Source organism: Protopterus annectens, chromosome 15.part0 (assembly GCF_019279795.1).
Source record: "Protopterus annectens isolate FY-2018-M chromosome 15.part0, PAN1.0, whole genome shotgun sequence".
NCBI lineage: Eukaryota > Metazoa > Chordata > Ceratodontiformes > Protopteridae > Protopterus > Protopterus annectens.
The window spans coordinates 349,154,854-349,182,328 of record NC_056749.1 but is presented as its reverse complement, the minus strand read 5'-3'; the positions used below and the strand labels follow the sequence as shown (position 1 = coordinate 349,182,328).

Sequence of the window (27,475 nt, the reverse complement as noted above, 5' to 3'; positions counted from 1 at the left end):
CAGAGGAAACAGAATCTTCCTCTAGTCTAGGCGTTTTGTCAGGAGGAGGCTGAGAACCCCTGATAAGAGAAATCAAATCTTCAGCCATTTTGAGCATCTGTTTCTTAGGCATAGGGCCTTGAACAGGAGGCTGAAGTGTAGTCTTTTTTGATTTAGAAGGAGTCTTTGACTTGGAAAACGTTTTGACTGTAAGAGTTGTCGGTCTGAATACACCTTCAGAAACCGATGGCGTTTCTGAAGCACCGACGTCCTTGGAAGGTAAATCGTCGGAAGGGCCTGAAGTAAAAGGCTGCGTCGGCCTAGTACATTCCATCAAAATATCAGTAGCGGTCTCGGGTTCCAGAACTGCGGTAGTCAGGGGCTGCGTCGGAGCCTCACTGATAACCGGAGAACCAGCGACCGGATCAACCGAGGCCTCGGAATCGGGCTTAGGCCTGGGCTGTCGGTCCTTGTCCCTGCACTTTTTGTGCACGCCGGTAGTCGGTAGCTCCGACAGCATGTTATAGTTAAATTTTCTACCAAAAAAGTGTCGTGCGAAATCAAATCGTCTTTTAATAGTACGCTTATTAAACCCTAAGCACAAAAACGACAAGAAGTGACGTCGTGATCAGGGCCTAGGCAAGGTATACAATAAGAATGAAAATCCTTATGAGGTATTTGCTTCCCACAAGAAATACAATTGTTAACTTTTTCTGACATCGGTCTGAGGCAAGAAAAGTTTCCCCAATGGTGATGACTGCAGCAGGGTAACACGATGAACATCCACCAGGGTTGGAAGAGGAGAATGAGAAACCAGGAGGGGCGAGGTCCCCCCCTAGCCGGATTGGCAGGGGAAGCCAAGAGCCCCAACTCTAGTTGGGCCTTGAGGAAGTTCCTCATCATCATGTTCATATCTGAGGGCAAGAGACTCCTCGAAGGCCTAGAGGAGGAAGAAGAGTGGGTGGACTTAGAGGGAGAGCTCCCTGTCCTACTGCGATCTTCTGGGGTATAGCTCCAATGTCTCAGAGCCGACTGTATCATTTGTTTGGAGGTAGATGGGACAACTACCTCCTCCAAGACTATAATCGGATCTGACGAACCTATCGGACCCGAAAGCCTAGCCGACACAGCTGATAGATTCGATGAACGTGACTGGATCTGAGGCTGGCCTGATCTTGGTCGGATCTGAGGGCCTCTGATCCAAAGAGGCCCTGGATCTGAGAGGCAGTTCTGCAGCTCTCAGCTCAGAAGACTTTGGATTTGAGATGGACTACGCTGGGACTGAATCTGCAGACTTAGGATCTTGACAGCTGAGGTTTCTTTGAAGGACCTGGCTGGGAAGAAGTGGTCTTCCTTTTTGGATCTGAAGAGGAAGCCTTTGAGGGGTAAACAAAGTATCCCCCCTGAGCCAGACCTTTGTTGCGGCTCTCTGCCAAGGTCCTGCGATCAAATGGAGCACAAATATCGCATTCAACCTCCAGGTGCGAAACGCCCAAACAATACAAGCACTCCTCGTACGAGTCGGAATTAGGCATCTTCCAACCGACAAGAAGCATTTCTTAAAGCCTGAGGGCTTATCCGCCATAATCAAAACAACTAAACTAAGCACACTAAGACACTAGACACATCAACAAACTTTAGCAGTCCAGCCCTAATGGCCACAATAAAAAGGGAGTCAAAACCCAACACACACTATCACTAAAGATCTAAGCTAAAGGAAGGGAGGTAACACACTATATAGAAAATGATTAACACTAAACTACACTAACAACTACCCTGAAGTTAGAAGAAAATATTATGAAATCACTTATCTTAGCTAGAGGCAATGGAAGTGCGTCTACACAGGATACATGACAAATGAGATCTGGGGGTTAGAGGGCAGTGGGCCATCATGGGAGAGGGAGGAGCTACAGCCTTGTTGTCGGTTCGGATCCAATCTCAAATCCTAGACCCTATGGTGATGAATGATGACTTGGACAACATCCGATCTAAAAATCAAGCATCTGGCCAGTATAACCTGAGCATTGCAGTGTTGCTGCATGGGTACACAGTGGACTGTAGTGTCACTTTGTTAATAAACTTACTTCCATTAGGGCAAGGTCATGGTCTACTCTCTAAGTTTTGTTTTTTGTGAAAGTGCTCCTGTTCAGATAACAGGTCATATGTGAGACCCTCCTTTCAATTTCCACATGAAGAACTTTCATGCACCACCACCATCCATCTAGTAACACTGAAGGCCAGGAGCATCTTTCTTCAATGTCTGCAGGTAGTCAGCTCGAACCACTGGCACTCATAACACTGCTTTAATTCTGTTCTTTTCTGAGACAGTAAATGCAAAGGTGGTGTGGGTCTTGACTAGTAATTTAAAGGCCAAAGGGGCAATCTGTAGATTTGCTTTTAGGCATCTGCTGTAGGGACTTTTGAATGATATGCAATTTGAGACATCCAAAAAGTACAAGGAGCAGAAGAAGTAGCAGATTCTGAGGGCCAGGTGCTCGCATGAAGCTGGAACAAGATAATATCATAGCACAGGAAGGTATAAAGTACAGGTGTTCCCAGTCACGAGAGCTTCCAAGACAAAAATGATAAAACTGTCACTGGTGGACAGGCCTGAACTGGGTATATCCATTAAGAAAGATACCAAACATTAAATGCACCCTTTTCTAGTTTGATCCTGCATCCTTTCTGTGAAGCCATATGAAGCCAACATACCTACAGTTTTATTTTTTTTCTTACTCGATGTTGGAATGCTCCAGTCTTCCAACATTACATTTTCTTCCATTCTGTTTCCTAAACCTCTCTTATCCGAGCCTCATTACTTGAGATAGTTGGAGGCCATAATATGTTGTCTATCCCTCATCTTTCCTGTATTCACTATTTTCTCCTGATTACTTATAAGCTGATATTAACTTGATCCACACTCATCTCCCACTTCTCCTCCCATTACTTCTTCATCCTCTATTATTGCATATCTGACACCTTTCCTAAGATACTCAATTTCCAGCCTCATCTCTCCTGTCCTTTGGAAGAATTCTATATCCTGCTACTGTCATGTGTAAATTTATTTGTATTGCTTGCTGACATTTATTTATTTATCCTTACTAATCTGTCTATCCTCCTGCTATTACTGTCTGAAACTCAGAAAATTCCATTCTCAAGCTCCTTACAGTGCTTAATAGTTCTTTCAAGCTTACTTTCCCTTAGCTTCCACCTTTTCCTCTAGACATTGTCCTTACACCCATCATTCATTCTCTTGCTAGTGCAGTGCTATCCTCTGCTTTCTTCTGTCACTTTTATACATCTTGATTTAAAGGTACTACCTACTCGATGAATCTTTGTAGCCCCTTTTTAACCATTACTGTCTCCTAGAGGTTGATGCTGTGCTTTTTTGTGTTTATTCTGCTGTATGCATCCGCTTATTCTCATGTCTTCCCTGACTGTCTCAGTACTTTGATCAATTTCTTCCTCAGCCAAGTGAGCAAATGAAACTGAAGAACACTTCAGAATATCCAAGATGGCAGCAGATGACTGTTAGAAAACAATATAGTGTTTTACTACACTACATTGTTTACATTTCTCTGACTTGAGCTTAATGACTTTTTTTTTTTTTGGTTTTCTGTTTGGTATGTACCTTTTTCTGAAATACCACTGTAAGCTAGATTGACCTTTATCATCTGTTTCATTGTTAATTTCTTGGAAATCTTACCATCTGCTTGGAACAGTGCACCTTGACTTGATTTACAATTTGCCTATTTGTGACTTGATTGGTGGTAAACTGCAACATTCTGACTTGACACTGGTTATCCAACATAGTATGGCCATTTCCTGCTAGCTAACTGGAAAGTTACAGTGGTGTTGTTAGTCATCTCCTGCTTTGATTAATATGTCCTTTGTTATAGGTCATATGTGCCTTGACAGACAGCTCTTCTTTGGATTCAACCACATAAGTATTTTTTCTCTTACTGTATTTTGGACTTTGCTGGTGTTTTAGATCCACATCAAGATGGTACCTTCAAAATGGAGGCTTGCTGATGCTGGGTGGAGAGCCAGGGTCTGGTTTTGTTTTGAATTTTTTTAATGGTTTATGAACAAAAGTGAGTGGGTATATTCGTCTCAACTTTATTTACAATAGGGCCCAAGCATCTGGATAAGGGGGGAAAGAAGAACAGAAAGAACTTTTTTTTTTGCAGATTTACTTTAAAGAAAGCATATGATTTTATTGGTCATATTAGCATATATAGCAGGCAGACTGACCTTTTGGGTCAGAAATGTGGCCAAAGATTTGCTTCTTGTCCAGTCAAGTTCTACTGGCTTGTTCTATTCATCGGGTTTTGAATATTAATGAGAACTCTGCACCTGACCCATCAATACTGCACATCCTTGTTAAATGATTATGTTAATTGGTTTGTTCTGCCTATTTGGTGGCTAGGAAAACAGTGTTATTCATCTGTATGTAGTAGTGTGTTTTACTATAATCTGGAGAGCTGTATTTTACATGGTAACATTTTATATAGCAAATACAGTGGATATTGTTTTAATTTAATTCATGATTATACAGTGAACATGATACCTGCAATATACTTGAAAATAAGCACATAAATAGAGTTTACTGATTCCTCCCCTCCCAAAAGCTGCACTGTTCTAACCTGCCCATCCTGACACTGAGTGCTACTGGTACTGTTAACAATTTAGAGAAGGCTTTTACACTTCACAGCTCCCTACAGCTTATGGCCAGCTCCCTGTTCATTATTGTTACCTTCTTCATGGTACCTTCTACCAAAGCGCAACATTTCACTGGACATCTGAGTGTGGGCACAATTTGTCCCTTCTAACTACTCCTGTCACACCAGTCATTCTTCACTAAAGTTAACTCTCAGAATGTTTCCGCATCCACTAGAATCATATGCTCTCTCTCTGCTGGTCCAACTAATTCTTCTTGTCAGAGTGTGTCCTACAAACTAAGCCACCAAACCATTTAATGTTTGGGCTCATACCCCCTCCCTTTCTCTTTTGATTTTCCTACTTTCATTTGTCATTGAGGGTTTTCTTCCCTGTCATCTGTTACCTGCACCTTCATCTTTAGGTCTAGTGATCTCTACTTGTTCTGTTTAACTCTCCCTGCCACTCATTCCTCTTGTATCTATCTCTGCTACTGCAGTGTCTGTTGTTACTTTCTCTTTGTTTTCCTCTTCCTTCCATCTGGCAGGCACATCTGATATACCGTTCCGAAGACAAAATGTCTTGGTAATGTGAAAAGCAACACAGGTGCAACTCGACTCGAACAGGCAGTAAATAACTGTTTATTAACTACTCAAGGTAGTAGCACATAAAATAATAAAATAACAGTTAAGCGCTTTCATCTGTCAGATGTAATATGTACTACTACCTTGAGTAGTTAATAAACAGTTATTTACTGCCTGTTCGAGTCGAGTTGCACCTGTGTTGCTTTTCACATTACCAAGACATTTTGTCTTCGGAACGGTGTTTACAGTGTTGCTTTGGTGTCTTTTTTCGTTTTCAACATCTGATATACCCAGAACCTCACCTCTACCATTCTTCCCTGCTTACCTATTGCATGTTGGCCTGCATTTCCTCCTCATAAATACTGAGTTACCCTCATACTTACCTGCTTCCCACCTTGCAATGCGTTTCTTCTTGCTTCCCTTCTCCTCCCTAACTCAGTTTGTCATGTGCTTTGCCAGTTCTGTCATTATTCTGACATTCAACTTGCTCTATCTAGCCATCTTCTCCCCGTACCCCCCCCTGCAATTAAGCTGTCTTCCTCTACTGTAAAAGTCTTCCTCCTCACTGTAGTAACTACCACTGGTAACTCACATGCTTACCTCTGTCTGCTGCCACCCTAGTTTCCATCATACTCCAAAAAGTCCATGATAACTGTATTAATTCTGTAACTGCAGATAGTGCAAAACTGTCATGGAGAAAATCACTTTCAGTGAACTGAAAGCAAAGTGTTTTTTGTTGCTGGGTCCCCTACATTGTCACTTATACATATTAAGACCATGGTGGCACAACAGTGAAGAAAGCGCAAATTTACAGTTCACTGAAAGTGATTTTCAATATAACTATTTTACATTATCTGCATTTGTAGCAATCGCCTTTAGACGGTTTCCATTTTTCCTTCCAAACTCACTTCCTCCACATAGCTTAGCTATACAGCTGCTTCACAACCTGCTTGTTTAACTCATCTCTCCATTTACCCCCTTTCCATCACCTACTCATTCCTTCAGCCTACACTGACACCTCTGTTCCTTTGTTCTTTTTCTGCTTTTGGGTTCTGTATGTGTATTTCACTCTGAGTATTTGCTCATGGATCCACTGTGTGACTCAGAGTCACATGATTGTTCCTCCTTTATGCACAGTTATTAGTAGACAAGGGACTGAATCCGTGGTAGTGCAGCGGTAGCATTGTTGCCTCACAGCAAGAGGTTCTCCTGTTCGATTCTTGGTTGGAGTGCGGGGAGTGCATTGTGTGTGGAGTCTACATATCCTCCCCGTGGTTGGGCGGGCATTTGAAAGACATGCGTAAATGGGCGTGCCTTCGTTGAAGGTTGAACGTCGAGCTGGCACCTTGGCGTTCGTGAAAATCTACTGCCAATCATTAGTAGACCAGAGTTCCGCTGTGGCGACCCCTAACCGGGAAAAGCCGAAAGACAAACAACAACATTAGTAGACAGGGGACTGACAGTCGCACTGGTCGAGACTAACTGGGTAGCACTGTGGCCAATCATAACTAGCACAGGAAGTACTTTTTGCATTTGCTACTCTGCAATACTGAAAAGTGACACTGGCCTACATACTGGTTTAACTTAGTGGGGAGAAGATTTTCTGGTCCAACTGCTATGTTGACGGCTAATTTGAGAACTGCACACAGTCCTCCTAACTCGTATTTCAAAGTAATATTTTAAATGTATATGGGCTTCTAGTGTTTTAGTTTTCCATTTTTTGCCTCCAGGCTCTCTTCTGATTGGAAAAAGAATATTTTTATATTTAATATTTGCTGTAAGAAGAAGTCAATACTGCAATTAAACCCATGTGTATACAACATATTTCTGAATGAAGCATTTCAGGATATGCATAAAGCAATGTTTAGTCTAAGGAAATTAAACTTGTAATTACCACTGTGTGTTCACGCAATACTGTCAACCAAAATTGTACTTCAGCTTTCATCACTTAGCTGGACTTTAGGAACAGGAAAAGAAAGGCTGTAAAAGAGAGAAAAAAATGTTATTAAAAAGCAGTTGCTAAGCAACTCAGAAATGTCAATGCATTATCTAGTATAAGCTATAGACAAAACTTAAAAAGGTGAAACTACTGCAAAATGAATGCAAGAAAGAATACAGAGTAATGTGGCACTTACGTAAGCGCAGGGTTAAAAAGTATGTAGCAATCACTTAACTCCTAATGTGAAATGTGCTTTATCTGTATTACTGCTTTTACTGCACTGCTGAGTTTAATGCAAAATATGCAATTTAAATCCTAATTCCTAACTCAAGTGGTTCTTTCCTGTCACTGTCATAGTGCAACACAGCAAGTAGAGGTTATTACCACTCTCAGGGTTCATGACAGGATCCAGCTACCATAATAACTTGAATAAAACAATTCAGCTGTTACCATATTTTCTGCATTTCTGATACTAAATGTCTCCAGTGTTGTCACTACATAAAAAAACTCCACCCACAAAAGAACCAGTCTGTCTTTTGTCAGCTACCGACATCAGGTTGTTCAGTTCCAGTCTCAACTACTGCTACTAACTCAATATATTTTGTCTTTGAGAACACCAAACATAATTAGCACTGTGTTTTCTGGTACTTTCTTTCATTACTTAGAATGAAAACTGTACCTCACAGTTATTTTGCACACCTATTCAAACTAAGAAACCACTAGAGTCCCTATTAAGTCCAACAAATATGATTTCATGGTTTTCTTCATACAGCTGCCAGAGCAGAATTCTGTATGAGTAAACTTTTTTTCTTATCTCACCCAACTTATTTTGTTGTATTCTTAAAACCAGTGGGTCTTAAGAGCATCCAGCACGTTTGTTAACTTAATTTTAATAACCCTTTACCTGCTGTCCCATTCTACCCTACAGAGATGACCACAAGATTATATTATGAATTTTAATTAACTAAACTTAAATTTATACTCCCACTCATACCTTCACAGCCACTGACTGTAACTCTCTACACTCAAAGCTTTCATAGTCCCAATATTTAGTAATGTGTTACCAAAGAGATGTAGACAGGCCAGGATTCACAGTCAAATTGCATAGTATGTAGTACATTGTTATGAGAGAAGTAAACATAAGCAGTTCACAGTTAGCAGATTGCCCAACGGAGCAGCAAGGAAAACATAAATAATCACATAATGATACAAAAATGATGGAGTATAGTTTAATGAGTGCATAATGAGATACAAATAAATATAACTGAAAGGAGGCCATAATTCATAATTACAAGATACACTGGGTATACAGCAAGTTAAGTGCCCCTACAAGAATAAACAGTATACTGTAACTTTAATGAGAGCTGCACTAAGCAAACATGCTCAGAGCAGCATCAGTGTCTATGAACCAGTGTTACTAATAATCAGTCCCACTACCTTGCAACCAGTAACATAATGCAGCAGGCAGTGTGAATGAAAATGATACCTGCAATGGATAACATACCACAACTAAGTGACCAGTAGCTGACAGACCATTTTCATGAGTAGAAAGCTAATATACAGGCATTAGTAGCCATGTATTACCCACAAACAGGATTTGTAGAAATGAGTTGATTTCTTATACCAGAGGATGAAGTATAAGTAGAAAGCTAATATACAGGCATTAGTAGCCATGTATTACCCACAAACAGGACTTGTAGAAATGAGTTGATTTCTTATACCAGAGGATGAAGTATGGGTAACACTTTCTATATTTCTTAGAGGAACCTTCCAGAGACAAAACATGTGGCACACTGGGTATATTACAATTATGAGTCTGCAGAAAACTCCATATATTTTTTCAATAGGCTTAAGTCATATGTGGCTATATAGCATAAAACACGGTGTTCATAGGTTTCACCCCCCCCCCCAATAAATTTCTACTGTGTTTCAGGTGATGCAGGATACCCAATGGAACCCTGGCTGATGATGGCTGTTAGGAACTCGCACAGCATTACCAAACAGTGCTACAATACTTGCTATGTGCAAAGGAGAGACATCAGTCAGAATGCATACAGCCCACTGAAGGCACAGTTCCAGTGCCTGGATGCTTCACACAGGGAACATTACAGTACATCTCTGTCACCACCTGCAGGACATTTCCAGAGAACATTGCATGCTGCAAAACATGGTTATCTCGAATCATGCAGACCAGTCATATGCTGAGGGAATGTTTTTTTTTTTTTTTTTTTAAACACCTTCATTAAATTATCGTTCAAGATATAGGAATACATACATTAAGAGAAAAAGAAAACAAATCATTTTAACATTTTTTCATTTAAATACTATACCACATACATTTTCTAAGCTACGATCATCAGTCCAACATTACAAAAAATTGTTGTCCTGCCTTCCCTTAAGCCTCACTCCTCCTCCTCCCAAACATTATTATGCGTGTACTGTTTCCACAATTTCAATTTACTTCTACGTAATTTGCTCCTTCTCTATTCTAAAGATCCCTCTTCCCGTTCTTGTATCTCTTTTATAATATTCAGTACCTCAAATACAGTTGGTGTACACTTTGATTTCTATTTTCTTGCAATTGCTTTTTGGCAGTCAACCTAATTAAACTTAATAAGGCCTTACTATGTTTGGGAAATTCAGATCCTGTACCACAACTCAAAAAAATCATTCCTTATTAACAGCCATTTGCACACCCAATATTTCAGATAGAGTACTCTGTAGGGAATTTTTAAAATGTGCCAACTCATTACACTCCCAAAACATATGTTCCAGGTACCTCTTTCTTCTCCATCACACCTCCAACTTTTAGCCAAAGTCAAAGTGAAAAGACCACACAACAATGCAACTGAACAAAACTGTGTTACTCCTGAACTCAATATGCATACAGCATATGCTGATATTAATACAACAATAACACATATACTAAAGCTAATCCAACAATAACAACAGTAAGACACAAGTACAATGACATGCACCAAGACTATTCTACTTACATGTCTTCATTTCCCAAAATATTTCACAAATAATATATTGCACAGATCAGAATCAGACAGATTTCAAATTGCACGGAATGCTAACTTGGCATATTGCACAGAATGTTAATTTGGCATTGTTAATATTGCACATAAGGTACAAGATTGTACTTTCATAGCGTTACTGCATATGTCTGCGAATTACTTCAGGGTTGTAACTCCAGACCTCCATGACTAGTACAGTGTATGTTATTACTGGAGTTCAGAAGTCTGATGGCTTGTGGCAAAAGGCTTCTATTAAATCTGGTGATTTTGCAACATAAGCTACGGCTACGGTATCTCCTGCCTGAAGACAGACATGAGAACAGACCATAGGCAGGGTGAGTGCAGTCTTTCACTATTTTCATGGCTCTGCTGAGGCACTGACCAGTGTGCAAGCCCTGGATAGATGGGAGTGTGGACCTGATAATTCTCTCTGCCACTTTCACCACCCTTTGGAGAGATTTTCAGTCTGAAACTGTGCAGTTTCCATACCACACAGAGAGATTACTAGTCAAGATGCTTTCGATGGTACCCCTGTAGAAGGTTTGTGAGAACTGAAGGTGGTAGTTTTGCTCTCCTCTACCTTCTTAGAAAGTGTAGACGCTATTGCACCTTCTTGACAATGTGATTAGTGCTTATTGAGCAAGACAAGTCTTTAGTGATATGCACCCCCCCCCCAGGAACTTGGTGCTCTTCGCCCTTTCCACTGTTTCTCCTTTGATTGTGAGTGGAGAATGAGCGTTGTGTCTTTTTCTGAAGTCTACTATTATCTCCTTTGTTTTAGTTACATTGAGAGCCAGGTTATTGTTGTCACACCAGACAATCAGTTGGTTCACTTCCTCTCTGTAGGCTTTTTCGTCACCATTGCTGATGAGACCCACCACTGTAATATCATCTGCAAATTTAATAATGTGGTTTGTATTGTACCTAGCAATGCAGTCATGTGTCAGCATGGTGAACAACAGGGGACTCAGAACACATCCTTGAGGTGCTCCAGAGTTCAGTGTGATGCTCATTGAGGTGTTGCTGCCTACGCATACCTTTTGTAGTCTGTCAATAGGAAAGTCCAGAATCCAGTTGCATAAAGGAGTGCTAACACCCAGATGGACCAGTTTCTCAATAAGATGTTGGGGGATGACCGTGTTGACGGCTGAGCTGAAGTCAATAAATAACATGCAGACATAGCAGTTTTTGTTCTACAGGTGTGCCAAGGATAAGAGAAGTGCCAGTGAGATGGCATCTGCTGTAGAGCGATTGCATCTATAAGCAAATTGGACTGGGTCCAGTGTTGCAGGAAGGCTTGATGTTAAATAGTAAATGACCAATCTCTCACAAAGCACTTCAATACAGTGGAGTTGAGAGCTACTGGGCAGTAGTCATTCAGGCTTGAGGGTGGAGACTTCTTGGGCAGTGATATAACGGATGTATTCTTGAAGCACTTGGGTACTGTGGCTTGATGTAGAGAGATGTTGAATATGTCGGTGAGAACAGCAATTAATTGGTCAGCACAGTCCCAGAGGAACCCCCCCCCCCCCCACAAGAATACTGTCAGAATATTGTCTACCTGAGGAAAATGTCTTTGAAATCTGCTTGCGGTATAAAGATACATATGCAGACACTTCCCACTAAAGATCCTAAACTTCTGGACTTGGTTGCATACTTGGGAGCCATACGTATGACTTTCCATTGTTTTCCTGTAAACTGCTTTTCCAGTCTCTCTTCCCAATCTTTTCTAATCTCCTCTGATAGCTTCTTATACTTGTCATGCAATATTTTATGTGCCCTATTAACTTTCCCTTTTTAACAGCTGCTCCTCTTCTATATTCAACTAACAACTCTACCAGAGCAAGTCTTTCACTTAAAATCCCCCTAGCCCTTTCTCTTTGCTTGTAGTGCGAGATCAAGCCCTGGTAAGGAAGGCAGTCTCTGCAATCCAAATCTTCTTGGCCTCATCCCACTCTATTACCTTTCCTGCCTGAGTTTATTAGCTCAGAATATCTTGGTTCCTTTGCCGGGTTTGCCCAATAAATTACAGCCCCCTCTTGCCTATTTCCTGTACCCCTCCTTGTAGTCATCTCTCTTGGCAAAATCTACTTTCTCCATTCTTACATAGGCTTAGTTCTTAGAATACCTTCCTAATAGTTTTTTTATATAATATTCTTTATGGTTGTTATTATTCTCCTTAAGCATCTGCATCAGAATACTTTCCTGATGGTTTATTAATATAATCTTCATTATGGCTATTATTCTCCTTAAGCATCTGCATCCAAAATCCCACTCTCTCTCTCTCTTTCGCTCTCTGTTGAACTTCCTTCTTGTTTCATCATCATCCCTTTCTACTTTGAATTATAATCTTCTGCTTGTGTGATGTATGTGCACCTTGACTGTGTAGCTTTAAAATATCCCTTCAAATCAGGTAAACAAAAAATATCTTGTTCTATTGGAAGGATAAACTTATCCCATTTAACTCTTGCCCTCTTTCCTTCAGGTCTTTATTCATTTCTGCCCACAATTTCTCCTCTGGTTGATAAAAGTATGCCTGACCTATACACAAGACTAAAGGGACTAAAAACATTTTCACTGATTGTATTTTAATATCCATATCCATACATAAGATTTTCAAGTTGCTCATTTTTTTGTATTATCTTTTGTTTAGTCTCATCCCACATACACTTAGCTGCCATAACAGAAACATTTTTATTCCATGTTTCTACATACTTCATCGTATCATGTTTCCATAAATGCTGGTATTGCTGAACAAATTCATGTGTGGGTACATACATTACATCTATAGCCTTAGTTTTCCTTTCATTAACTTTATATTCCCAAAAACCATGAAACTGTCTCAAAATGTTCCACAACACTGAGATGTCCTTTTCTGGGTTTATCAGGTACAAACTGTTAAACTTTTCTTGATTGCCATACCAATTAAATTCTTGTATTTCTGAGTCCTTTATCTTCTTTGGCAATGGCTTTAAATATAAAGCAAATAACATAGGGGAAAGGGAAAACCACTGCCTAGTTCCTCTATTCAAACACAGCTTAACTGAGAGGAACTCTCCTACTTTAATTATTGCCTGCAGTCCTTCATATATCCTAATTAATGCTACTGTATCAGGGAATATAAATACTTTCAGAGCCCTACACATAAAATCCCAGCTTACTCTGTCAACTGTTTTCTCTACATCAAGACCCACCAACAGCAGAGGAATTTTCTTACATTTTGCTTCCTTCCCATCATTTTTCTATTAATGTTGTCAAACGTTTGCCTCTCATCCACAAAACCACACTGATCCATATCTATCAATGTTGGCAACACATCTGCCATACTTTTAGCTAATACAGACAGAAACACTTTATAATCGTGGTTTAAAACTGAAATGAGTCTATATGAAGATGGCTCTGAAGGGTCTTTGCCATCTTTAGGTAACACAGCCCCACAGCTTTCTTCCAAGATGTTGCTGTTTCCCCTCCTTTTAAAATACTGATAAACAAAATCTTCCAGATCTTTGTCACTTTTTTTCTCCTAATCTCAAAAATTCTACAGGAATACCATCTGTTCCTGGAGACTTTCTTGAAGATTAATTATACATCACTGTTTGTATCTCATCCCCTCCTATCTTAACTGTTACTTATTGAGCCTCGTCTACCTCTAACCTTGGCATAATTTATTTATTTATTTGTTGACCGGGCTGGTCCAACTGGATACATGTCCATTTTCAGTGGAGGCCTGGGGAGAAAAGCTCCTCACTTCAGAATAGTATATACAAGACATAGTTACTTTCCTTTTGACATATGAGTATCATGATTCCTATTAAAAGAGAGCTAAGGATGTAGGTACAAAGATGACTAAAAATGTAGGACAATATTAATAGTACAGTAAACAGTAAATGTTTGAAACAATATAAGCAAAAAGCACACTAATTGAGCAATAATGTCACACACATTATTTGCTAGTAAACTATGTAAGCTAAAAGTACAGTATTGAGCAATAAAGTCACAAATATGTTGTTTGCTAGTATACGATAGTTATTTAAAACAGAACACTATTAGTAAGTATAGTGACATGCACAGTATTGTTAGTATAGGATTAACTAGCTTATGCTGGTATGTAGAGAAATGTCAGGATGCAAATATAGTAGTTAGTCTGGATTAGCACAGGGGCATAACCAGTGAGATTTAAGATATGTTTTAAGTTTGGTTTTAAATAAGGGCGCTGTGGATATAGAGGTTAGGTGATCAGGGAGGGTGTTCCAGGTTTTTCCTACTGCGTTAGAGAACAGAGAGTCGCCGGCCAGATTGTTGGTTTTATTTATTTGAACTAGTAGTTTGTTTGATGAGTGCAGGGACTTTAGGTTATTGTAGGGGGAGATTAGGTTAGTGAGTATTGGAGTATTTGAAGGTTGGTAAAGTATCTTTTGGGCCACTGTGAGTTGGTTCAGTAAAATTAGATTTGACAGTTCTAACCAGCCTAGTTGTTTAAGATTGTTGCAGTGATGGGTTCTGTAGACTGACCCAGTTGCAAATCTTGCAATATTACTGTAGGAGATGGAAAGCTTGTTCATATTGCTTTTACATAGTTTAGTATAGATAGAGGATGCATATGTAAGGGTTGAGATTAAATGGGTACGGGCAATAGTGGTCCTGGCTATAGGGGTCAGAAAGGGTTTGATTCTATAGAGGGATCCTAGTTTTTTGTTAACTGTTTTTATAGTGTTGTTAATATGGGGCTCAAAGGAGAGGTTATCATCAATTAGTACCCCAAGAAGTTTTGTGGTAGGATCAGGAGATATAATGATACCATTAGTTGATGTAACATTAAAGTTAAGTGGGGAGGTTCTACGTGTGGGTGTGAATAATAGCATTTTTGTTTTTTTTGGATTCAGAATGAGACATCGATCAAGGAGCCATTTCTCAACTATGCTAAACACGTTTTGGGTAAGAGACTGTAGTTGTGATGGTGACATGGCTGAGCATATTAATGTGGAATCATCTGCATATTGAATACAAGTGGCTTGAGATATTACAGAGTGTAGGTAATTTGTGAAGATAGAGAAGAGGAGAGGACTAAGTATGAAGCCTTGAGGGACTCCGAGGGTAATTGGGAGGTGGGAAGACAGGCTATTCTGCCATAGTACGGCTTGTTGCCTGTTTTTTGGTAGGACTGAAACCACTGTATAGCAGGAGGAGCTAGTGAAAAGTTGTTGAGTAAGTTTATGAGTAGCTGGTGGTTGACCATGTCAAAAGTTTTTGACAGATCAATAAAGAGAGCTGAGGATAGTGTATCATTATTACGATTTTTATTGATGCAGTTGCTGAAGGATAAGAGAGCAGAGGTGGTGCTGTGAAATGGTCTGAAGCCATGTTGACAGATAGCTAGCAAGTTGTTATCTAGTAAGTAGTTTAACAGCTGCTTATGAATGCACCTCTCCATGATTTTTGCCAGAGGGAATAATATGGCTATGGGCCTGTAGTTAGATAAATCAATGGAGTTACCACCTTTGTGCAGGGTGATAATATGTGATATTTTCCAGAGTGATGGGATGGTTCCCTCAGAGATAGTTCTGTTGATAAGGATAGTTATGGGGTAGGCTATGGCTTCAGCAGCTTTTTGTAGATATTCTGCAGGTAGGAGGTCTGCAGCGAGAGTGGTGGGTTTAAGTTTTTGTATTAGGGTGCGGACAAGGGATGTAGGAACAGGTTGAAATTGAAATAGTGGTGGATTGTTAGTGTTGTAAGAAGATGTTGTGTCAGGGGATAGTTGATTGGCCAGAGATTGAATGGTCTCTGTAAAAAAAGTATTGAAAGAATTGGAAATTTGGTTGGGGCTATTGTGTTCAGAGCCTGAGGGGCTTGGTGTGACTGATCGACCTGGGTGTATCAGTTTGTTGATGCCAGCCCAGAATTTTTGAGGTTTATTTTGGTGGGTTTGTTGTAGGTGACAGTAAAAGTTTCTTTTATCAGATAGAACGGCTTTTTTGGTTTTGTTTCTTAATTGTCTATACTTTAATTTATCTGTGGGACATTTAGTAATCAGCCAGGTGGTCCTGAGTTTGTTTCTTTGGAGGATTTTTTGTTTGGTAGTTTTGGAAAGCCATGGGGCTGGTTTTGATCTACATCTGATTGTATGAGCTGGGGTATGATAGTCAAGTATGGTTAAGAATTTGGAATTAAAGTATTTGACAGCTTATTCTAATGGTAGGCGTTTCAGGGGTGACCATTCACAAGCTATGAGTTCTTGCTGAAAGCTGTCGAGGTTAAAATTTTTGTTAGACCTTATACTCTTATAAATGGTTGTGTTTGGAATTTCAATCTTATACCCGATTAGGAATGTGAGTGAGTGGTCGCTTAGGTCTTCAGGGAGGGTCCCTACTTTGTATGATTGATTACTATTGGTAAGGATCCAGTCTAGTGTGCTGTCATTGTTATTACGTTTATTAAATCTAGTGGGAGATGTAATGGTTTGAGAAAAAACATGTAGGTTGATATGGGTAGAAGGCTGCTCACATGTACAGCACCTCCAGTTTATGTTAAGGTCTCCGAGTACTATCGTTTCTTGTGGGTAGGTGGTGGATAGCCAGCTTAGGATAGCCTCTAAGGTGCTGATATTGTTGCCTGGAGGGAGACAGATACAGATAATATATATAGATTTCCATTTGTTGAGTTGAATCTTGGAAATAAGTACCTCTGCATTACTAGTTAAGGGAGGTTCTGAGTCTATTGACGTTACTTGTAGTCCAGTTTTATATAGAATGGCTACACCACCTCCTTTCTTAGTATTACGGTCTAGTCGTAGTATACTATAACCGGGAGGAATAACCTCACTGTCTTGTATTGATGGCTTGAGCCATATTTCAGTGAGGCAGAGGATGTCAAATGAATGTACATCCATGAGGGCATGCAGGGGGGCAACTTTGTTATTTATACTTCGAATATTGAGATGGGCTGTCAGGAGAGAGTTGTGAGGTCTTGTAGTCACGTTTGCATAGCTAGAAGTTGGGAAGTTGGGCTCTGTGGCAGGGGTGAAGTTTGGGCATAACTAAGTGTTCCATAAATATTTCCAGTTGTGCTATTTCTTGATTTACACAGTTCTTTGCTTTATAGAAATTTTCATAAAATTTCCAAAATATCTATATAACCTCAACAGGATCTCTAGTTATTTTTCTTGTTATAGGTTTCCTAAGTTTGGTGACAGCCATTTCAACCTTCTGTTGCCTAACTCATTGTGCTAAACGTTTTTGTGCTCTGGCGTTGTTTAACTGCAGTCTTTCTAAATGCATGTATTTTATCAAGATATTCCCTTGTTTCTCTTTAGCACTCTGAATTTGCTACTCCTCTTGTTCTGTGAGATTCCCTTTATTCTGCAAAACGTTAACATTTGTCAGCTCCTCTAAGTAATATCTATTACTTCTTAATCATATCTCTTTCTCTTTTATTTCCACCCTATTTTAAACTTCATTTTCATTTTATTCCAGTCAATAGTTATAACTTCTGAAGATATTTCTACCTTCCCTAATAACTTTCAAATTTTTAAATTCCTCTCTTTTTAAGAGATAGGTGGGAAAGTGCTAGTGTCTTATTTTTCTTAATTATTCTGCATTTTTATCTTAGTTTTTTATTGTTGCATGATCAGAAATAGTTACTGGATGTGTGTTAAAGCTGTCAGTTAAATGCACATGTTCCTGGGAAATATAATTTCTATCTAGTCCAGCCCAGTTATTGTACCTTGGTGTAATATGTAAATTCTGTCAGAGTTCATGCTAATTAATTTATGTCTTCCATACTAAATATTTTTACAAATGTTTTCAGAAATCTACTTTCTTTTGTTATACTGTCCCTTCTAGGTCCCAGGGATACATCCTCACTATTGCAAATCGAACTCCAGTGCCCATTTATAAATAATATTCCCTGCTGAAAGCTGATTATTTCTCCCATTTTTTCTTAACCTCTATAACAGCAGTTTTTGGTGGAATATAAATCATGCCATTGTAATATTCCTCCCTTGCCAATTGTCCCTTACTGCCACAAATCTACCATTTTTGTCTCTTTTTTCCTTCATCTATCACTACTGGAGCCTCTCTAGCAATCAGTATAATTACTTATCCTTTCCTCTGCCCATGATATTTTGCTGAATATCCATTCTGAATTCCTCTCTTTGTCAAATGCACATGGTCATTTCTTTCCACAAGTGCCTCCTGCAACACTGTTATTTATACTCTACATTTCTTAATAGAATTTAGTATTCTTTCCTTTTTTCTACACCTGTAAGGTCATTCACTTTCCAAGATAATAGGAACAGCACAGCCATCATGATAAAAAGCTGTTGTTCCCACCTATTACACATACCATGTTTTTTGAATGTGCATTTCCAGCTTTTGTGTTACATGCATACATTAACATTTGGCAGGCTGATCTTTTGTACAGTTGTTTCTTCTTATCTCCATCTGAACTTATGTCACATTTTTCAAGACTTTTTGTTTCAGTGGAAACCCTCAAAAAAAAAAAACTAAATTCAAAACACCCTGTGATGCCCACCACTGCTACCAATATGTGATAGCTACCAATATGTGCCGTCCCCACGCTGGGCCAGTAATCAAGGAGCCTGAATCCTCACCACTGACACTGGAGAGGGACATGCACTATGGATGCACTCAGTATTTCCAGATGCAGACCTCTCTACATCAAGCACAATTTCCCTTAAGAGCACACAGGGAAAACACTCAACCCAAGGTCTGGATGTCTCTTTATCTGTCTCCCTCCAAGTCCCCCAATAAAGCTTCCCACCAATACAGCTGTAGGGTTAGGTCCTCAGCCGAGTGTCCAAGCCAAGCCCTCCAGCACCCTCTCTGCAAACCCAGTGTTTTGTGTCCCCGTCCTAAGTAGCTGACACACACACTCTTTCATATTTAATTTTCAAACACATACCTGGGAAAGGGTGGCACAGATTACTTGCTCTACCAACTTTGCCCAGACTATAACGTAGATTCACTGCCACCAGTCAGTACTATAAGGCTCTTACAAAGGATGTCCAATTATACTGTGCAATATTAATACTAATAGAAATGGCAGTAGTTCACCATAATGGCTAGGCCTTCTGGAGGGGCCCACACAGTATCACTAAATAAATATATAAGCTCTCACCAAGGTTAGATACATTCTACAAGGAACAGCCACAATAAAAATTTCAAATAGATTTAATAATAATTAATAAAAATACATGAAAACACTGAATATATATCCACAGCAAACCACAGAGTTCAGATTACAGGAAATATTGAAAAGAACATTGATGGACAGACTCAGACAAATAAAGAAAAACAATATCTAAACTAAGCTTCACTATATTCCTGACTGAATCTAAGAGAATTCTACTGTTCCCTAGTTAAGTTACTTACTACCACAAGGTAAGATGCTGTGGGTGAGAGTCTTTCTAATCAGGCTTCCCAAACAGAATGCTCAATACTCTGAGTTTTCTCTTTGTAATATCTAAAACATAATTTTCAAGAGGGCTGGCAGAATGACCTCATCTGGTCACCTGACTTTAGGTTCTTATAGTATTCCCCTTTGAAGCTGAGACAGAAAGTTAGCACAGACAGCCACAATACACATCCAAATGTTTATGGCAGTGCCTGGGGCCTCCCTTCTTTTCACTGAGATAATGGACAAACGATCTTCCCCAGACCCAACGTCTCCAGTCCTATTCAGCACCGTTTGGTGCCTTTTAATGGTTTAACAGCTCATTTACATTTCCCTTATTTTTCTTAAAGTTAATCTCTGCTGTGCTAGTATCCTCTATTAAAATATATACAATTAATTCAGCTACAATAATACATGTACATTTCTCTTCATTTCAACAGGGTGCACTGTTGATAGAGTTCAACACAACAAAGCTCACAAATACATTTTCAGCAGAAGCATCTGTACAAAATCAGTGTGATATATGAATGCCATACAGTTCTAATACATTAGCAACAAAAGTATCTTGCATAAATCAGTTTGATATTCAAAGAACATATCACTCTTTACAAAACTCCAACTGGCTATGCTTGCACTTGCCCATATCATCACACATTCCCATCCTTTACTAACTTGGAACCAACAAACAAAACTATGTACATCTTCAAGAGATGAAGTCTGACCCTCCAGGAGGGAACAACTGCCCCAAAGTGCTGACTGCACATACAGGCATTATCTAAAATTAAGGTTACCCATGCTAAAGCGCATACTACAGTCTGTGTTCCCAATTATACTGATTGCTGTCTATTCTTTTCTTACATCTTTTCCCCTCCCAGATATGAAAAACAGCTTATATTCTTTCAGAAAACATTAACTTTTAGCCCTATGAAAAGTGCACTGGCAATCTTTAAATAAAACTAAATTGTACACTGTTCTATTAACTGCATTAAAATACTAAGGCTGCTAGGTAGGCTGTTACCTTTTATGCACTTCCCATTATTTCAAATTTTATTTTTTCACTGAACTGCTTGCCATTGTAGCTTTACATTTTGCATTTTCCTAAACAAAGAATGCTCAGAATACTTGAGATTAACTGCTTGCACCTGAAAACAGTTTGTCTCCATGGAAATGTATTCTGTAATACGTCTTTGTCAATTTCAATCGGTAAAGAATGCACAGCTGCCCTCAGCTACAGACAGCTTAACTCACTGAACATTTGCCAGAGGAAAACAAACAAGCTAATATCTTTGCAGCAGTAAGAAGTTTAGCATTTTCATGGTTTTCATAGTTTTGTCTTATTTTTAAGGTTTACATGCTTACAAAAACAACTGTTTACAGCTTAAGCCAAAGGTAGTAATCTAGACAATCACCCATGCAATATAAAAAGAGAAAATATTCTAATTCCATATATAATGTAATCAGTACACTTTTACACTCCACCCACACCCAACAGCCTTTTTTTCTCTTGTTATACTATAAAACCTATACTTCTTACAACTAAAAAGTACTTGTTTACTTTATTATCTTTAACACATACAGCAGTCACTGAAAAGACTCCCTTCACATTTAAAATACCCCCGACTAAACACTACACAAATATCCAGGGAATGTCTTGTCCTCATACAGCCACTCCTGTTGTGACAGCAAACTATCACTATACAATAAAAACAGTGACGCTGGGAAACAGTTAATGGCAGCTGTGTTACAGCCTTGCAAAACACGAGCAGGTACAGCATACAGCAGTGCAGTTGAACCAGTTACATGGACTCCAGATAACACATTGACCATGCAGTATTACACAGAACAAACATGACACATGCAGTGCTAGTGAAAAGCTATGCTGGATAGTTTATGGCTGAGGCACAATATACATTAGATTCAAGACCTATCTGTATGGTTGAGTCACAATATGCATTAGATTTGAGACCTACCCCATATGAGGGATGGTGTAGTGGGTCAAAGTCATCATTTGCAAATGCGAAAAGGATAATTATGACGCATTGCTGACATCATAAGATGGGTGGAAGGCAAGAATGGTGGCCATGTGGCAAGAGGGGTAGCATTATGTGAGTGTAACAGATTGGAGGTGGCACTATGGGACTGCCATCTCAGACTACTGCAATGGCCTGTAGTAGGGGACTATAGGTCCCTGTGACAGGGATGTTGTTCTACTGGAGAAATTTATCCTGTATGGTCTTCGATGGGGAGGTGTCCTGCTACTTGATGCTGGCAACTATCTTTGCCCACACTATGAGGTGGCGCAGCAAGGTAACCATAATCTTACAAGAGCAGACTGTGTGTGTCCTGAAATGACCTCCCAACATGAACTCCATAGGTATGTCTCTGACTCTGACCATGGAAATACAGTTGGCAGTGGCACTTGCTATCCTCCACAGACAGGTAGACATGGAAACTATGTGTCCTACCATAGTCTGAGCAATGCACTAGCAGCGATGGGTGATATCCTCATGGAAACTATGCAGCACACTAATCTGCTCCATGTTGGCATGGGTAGCAGCAGACTGTACATGGATGACAGCCCTGCACATCTGTTTACTGAGCCCAAGCACCACTTATATATTAAAGGCTGTTTGTGACATGGGATGGTGTCAGCATACCTTGCTAGGTTGCCATGTAGTGGGTATATGCATAAACATGCACTGCACTCCCCTACTGTTACAGCCATAAAGGGGGGCAGTACTACTGTTCTCTGTCACTAGGGAACCCCCCCCCAACAGACATGCTGACTGTTTATGTTGTAGAGCCTATAATTTAGGTTTGAGAGAGGCTGTACCTTTTCTCTGAACAATGGTGAAGGACCATCCAAACACCTGTGTTTCATCTAGTTGTAACTTAATCTGAGTCCCAGCATCACTGACAAATCCTGCATATGTGCTGATATCAGCCTTTTTTCCTGACCCAGCCTATAAAGGTGTCACCACAGCAGTGGACTGACCTGTCAGCATACAATATAAACAGAACACAGTGAATATGAATACCTATTTTACATGTGTGGTCCATTGTTATGCATGGAAACTGTGACAAAGACCATGTGACTACAGAACAGACACATACTTCAACTGCTATTTCTGTGCGTCTGTAAACCTGACGGAAGTGTGGGATTTATATGAAGAGGTATTTCAGGCCAGACAACATAGAGCATAAAGCTACAATCTGACATGCAATATGGTTACGAACCTGCCCATCTCCCTCTGCGACATGTGAGGGAATACCATTCCCTGAGCCTGTGCCCAGTATTCCAGGTATTACACCCAAATCTTCATCACCTCCTTGCATGGGACTTTAGAAATTCACTTCATCAGTTAAAGCTGAAGTGGGAGGAGTCCACTTGCAGTGGCTGACCTCTCTGCTGATATGCTGTTTGCCTTCCTCAAGCTGATATGATTATGTTGGTAAGATACCTCCAACACTGCTGTGTTGTGTGATTTTCCTTGCTATCAACACTGGTATCATGGACCACTGTCTCACAGATGTGACCCCATAGAAGTCAGTGAGCATCCCTTATTCCTTAAAGAATGCACCTGTAGGTCCTGAATGCCTGTAGCAGGATTTCACTCTCAACTTGGTTAAATTTATTCAACTTCTGCTGTCCATACACCCTGTGAAAGACATGAGGGCACCTGTAAGAACAAGACATATAGCTGTAGGCAAATGCTGGGTATAACAACAAGGTATCAATTGTTAACAGTAGTTGCCACTGGTGTATGTATCATCACAGGTGTGAATAGGAATATAAACATAGTAGGTGCCACAGATGTGCTCTGATATGGAGAATGGGGTACTACAGTCATATTCAAGACTACTAGTGGGGATGGACATGGACATGTGCAAGCGTACAGCTGGGGTGGTTACTACACAGAGGTCCCAGAGATCTGCAGGTGAAAAGTGCACACTGCTAACTTCTTGGGTTTGCAATACCTACATGGTAACACGTGACAGTGGCCTCTCATGGTATACAGTTGGGGAATACACAGGGTACCCACAACAGTCTTCCACACATCACAGGATCAACTGCTATATGTATAGGATATTCAGGGTAGAAGAGGGATGGACAGTCCTGATAATGGGCTCTATTCTTCACATATATTGCCAATATGAAGCTACATATATAATGATGGAACACATGTAGCTATAATTTGCATGGAAACAATACTACATAAATAATACATGCATGTATACTTAGTTCCAAGGTAAAGGCACATGTACATCACATCAGAGATACACCTCACACCCCAGTACTACAGGACACTTTGAAACTCATCAGAGCTGTGGCTTCTGAATGCTCTTGTTTTCTGCTGCCAAACAGTGCTGCACAATGCTGCATAGGTGTTTCTGCTGCTCCTTTTTCCAGTGCACTGTTTGTCATTTACAATGGTGGACCTTCCTAGGTTCCACAAATGTCTATGAATTGGGTCTGCAGCACACATTTGACATACTGTGAATGACAGTTCATGCATGGTGTCTGCATATGTATGTGCACTGTGCTCCACAGCTGTGCAGCTTAAAATTCAGACTTGATTCATCAATGGTGAATCCCAGGCTACTATCTTGTTTTACAGAACATCTGTGGTGATGGATGCTGAGGCTAATGACCCTTGGAGAGTGCATGCCTTACAGGCTAAGGACAGCAAGATTATACTCTACTTGTTGTAAAGCCACTTTAGGGAATGGCTGCTGGGAAACTATTATGGTCCATTTCATAAGGTGGATGCATGGCATGACCTTAGTGAACTGATTAGCAAGGCTACTGGCATACCCAGGACTGATCAGCAATACAGGCATCAGTATGATGACCTCTGGTACCATCACCCCAAAGTTCTTCAGCAGTAGACGGTAGAAGTAAGGGAAGAGAGGTTCAAAAGTTATAGTCCCACTTTATTTGTCCCTTATTAGGCCCATCATTGACTATAATGCATCCTTTGGCATCTATCTTACTACGCAATAAAACCAAGTTGAGAAACTTCAATGTCTCCTCACCAAACAGAGCTCATGTCTCAGTAACCATAGCTACTATGACAGAGCAAAAGTGCTGCCCCAATACTCAGTGTCCAACAGATTCCTAAGGGGTGATGTCTGATTAGCCTTCTATGTTACAGATGCCCTGGGACTCTCTTTAAACTCTTTGCTTAAACAAAACCCAGGGTAAAGTAAACCTATGTTCCAGAGATCTAAATATATACTACCACATCAACAACATCAGATGGAGTGACAGATACTTAACCCAATGTACTGAACATTTCTGGAATAGACTGCCCTTACCTATCAACCTATCAAGCAAAGTACTTCCCCAGTAACCTTTAAAATGTAACTGGATGACTGTATGGGCAATTGTAAATTTTCAGCAGGGATATGTGAAGAAAGTCTACTTGGTTATTTGGCTGAACATCTCAATGGTCTCCTTTGCTGACAAATTTAGTGAGGCTATGAACCTATGAATTTATTATTTTTGCCACAAGAGGCAATTTTCAAATACAGAGTCAATGCAGTTAAAAAACACATCCCAATCTTATGCTATGCTCTTTTTGAGAATCTGATCATGCATCTCTGTTTGTCTAACTCCATCTTTATTGCCTGAAAATAAGCTTAGAAAATTATCTTTGGAGAAATATTTGCTCCTCCTTCAAATCTATGGCTGCCAGTACTTCCCATATAACCATATACTAGATGATTCAAGTTAGATATCACAGGTACAACATCACAAGACCTAACTTTCAACTTGGCACAAACCCATATAACAACCATGTTATTCTTTTCATGCTGGATTCTTTACTATTTGTTGAAAATTAAGAAAAATATGAGTCTCGATATTAAGTGCACTGCTCCTTGATGTAGGAATTTCTCAGTAGGCATGTGCTGCATTAATACCACCCATTTTCTCTGCCACCTAATGTTAACACACCTTCATGGTTCCGACCAAAATTTATCTTCCAAAGAGGAGTTTTAGTTAGGAAGTCTACTGAGCAGTAATGCACCAGTTTTCTCGGAGCCCCTTAATTTAGTGACAACAATAAGTTCACTATCATAAACAGACTGATCGCTACTGAAAGATGACAGATGAAATTTTGCACAGATACACCACCTGCACTTCATCTTTTCTACACTTGTGATAAACCTTGCATTCATGCAATGCCAGAGGCAACTTTTTACTACTATATATACCGTATATACCATACCTCATTTACAAAAAAAATGTCAAATGATTTCCCAGCAATATCTGCCTCTGAATCTATTATTTTCCTATTCAGGATTTTAGCAATGGATATATAGCATTTAAATACATGTGGAACCTGCATTCACTTTTATTTCTAAAAAAAAACTGCAGAAGTTTTATTAACTTCTCCTCATACTTTATTTCACTGATGATTGACATGGACATTATCCCTTAGGAAGCATCAGTGCCTAGCATGTAATTCTTCCTAAATATGTGTCCTATTTCCCTTGCTCCTAAAGCATTCTCTCCTTCTAATGTTGGCATAGTCCCTGACACTTCTGAACATTATCCCCATAAAGTACAGTGCTGGAAATAACGCACAAAATAATAACTTGACATTCGTACTTTTACTGAGGAAATTAATTTATTCACTTCAGTGAAGCTGTCCCAAATTGTACTGCAGGCATCACTATTATCTCCCACCACTAATACAATAATGTATCTTTTCTTCTTCTCAAAAATATTTCCTAGTGCATGGTTGCTATTCCTCAGTCTGCATCTGTTCAGACATGTGACTAGAAACAAATTCTCCATTTATTCTACGGATCACGTCTTAGTCTTAAGTCCCCTCAGCAAAGAGTTCCCTATGATTAAAATATTAGGCTCCTTTTGTGGCACCACTGGGGAGGAAGGTGTAGCATACACTGACATCATATAGTCTGTTTTGAATTGCCAATGCACCCTCCCAATACTGCAGCTAAACGTTTCTTCATCAGACGTTTCATCTAGTTCAGGTACTTCATTCCTTGATGTCTTATTTCCCGGTACATTATTAGTTGCTTAGTGAGGTAATTCTTTCACAGATGAAGACAATAACAAAACACCTCCCCCTCCTGTCCCATTTGCCAAGTTAGCTTGAAAATGAAATAAAAATGACATATCAGTTTATTTTTCTGATTCACTAACAAATGTCTGAACTTCTGTGTTCTTTAAAATCTTAATAACAAGCAAAACATGGTGGTGGTCAGTGTACGTTCAATTTGTGGTAATATTTCATTAAAACTAGTGGTTCTAGTGGGATTTCCCATCAGGCATCTCCACAGACCTTTTTTTTTTCAACTTGCCAGCCTACCACTGTATTCCTACAGATTTTTCAACTAGGGTAGTGATTTAGATACTCCCTTTCAAGAGATCGATTAAACAATATCTGTCCATCTCTTTCATGATTACAGTTCAAAGTACATATTTACCAAATGCAAACCAGTTGTAACAAACAGTACTCAAATGCTCTATCTCTTTAGTAGTTACAAACAATACTTAATTGCTCTTTCTCTTCAGTTGTAACAAATGATACTCAAACGCCCCATCTCTTAACTGTACAATGAGCTTAACAAATGGGTTACTGTAGTGGGTCAGTAAAAAAAATATTCAGTCTTAAGTTTTCATAATTTTGAAGCTTACAGTGAGTAACTTCTAAAATGAGAATTACCTGCCTTCTTGTCTCCCTCACATATCCTCTTGTTAAGGTGGCTGTTTAAATAATTCTTCCTTATATAAGATCCATGGTTCACAATTTTCAGGAGTGAGGGAGAAGGTAAGGTTAAAAATAAAAATAAACACTGTTTACAAAAAGGAACACTGCAGGTTGGGAGAAGGTTGCCAAGCACTC

The 27,475-nt window shown here is 39.6% G+C and overlaps 1 protein-coding gene across 3 annotated transcripts in view; it reads right to left on the bottom strand.

Moving 5' to 3' along the window:
• OPHN1 (oligophrenin 1) overlaps nucleotides 1-27,475 on the bottom strand; it is a 2,670,560-nt gene that overhangs the window by 33,506 nt on the left and 2,609,579 nt on the right. For all 3 annotated transcript variants that reach the window (XM_044057106.1, XM_044057104.1, XM_044057105.1), the window contains one exon: nucleotides 7,117-7,202. In XM_044057106.1, coding sequence (XP_043913041.1) covers nucleotides 7,157-7,202 — 46 coding nt within the window. In that variant the 3' untranslated portion in view covers nucleotides 7,117-7,156. The remainder of the gene's footprint in view (nucleotides 1-7,116; nucleotides 7,203-27,475) is intronic.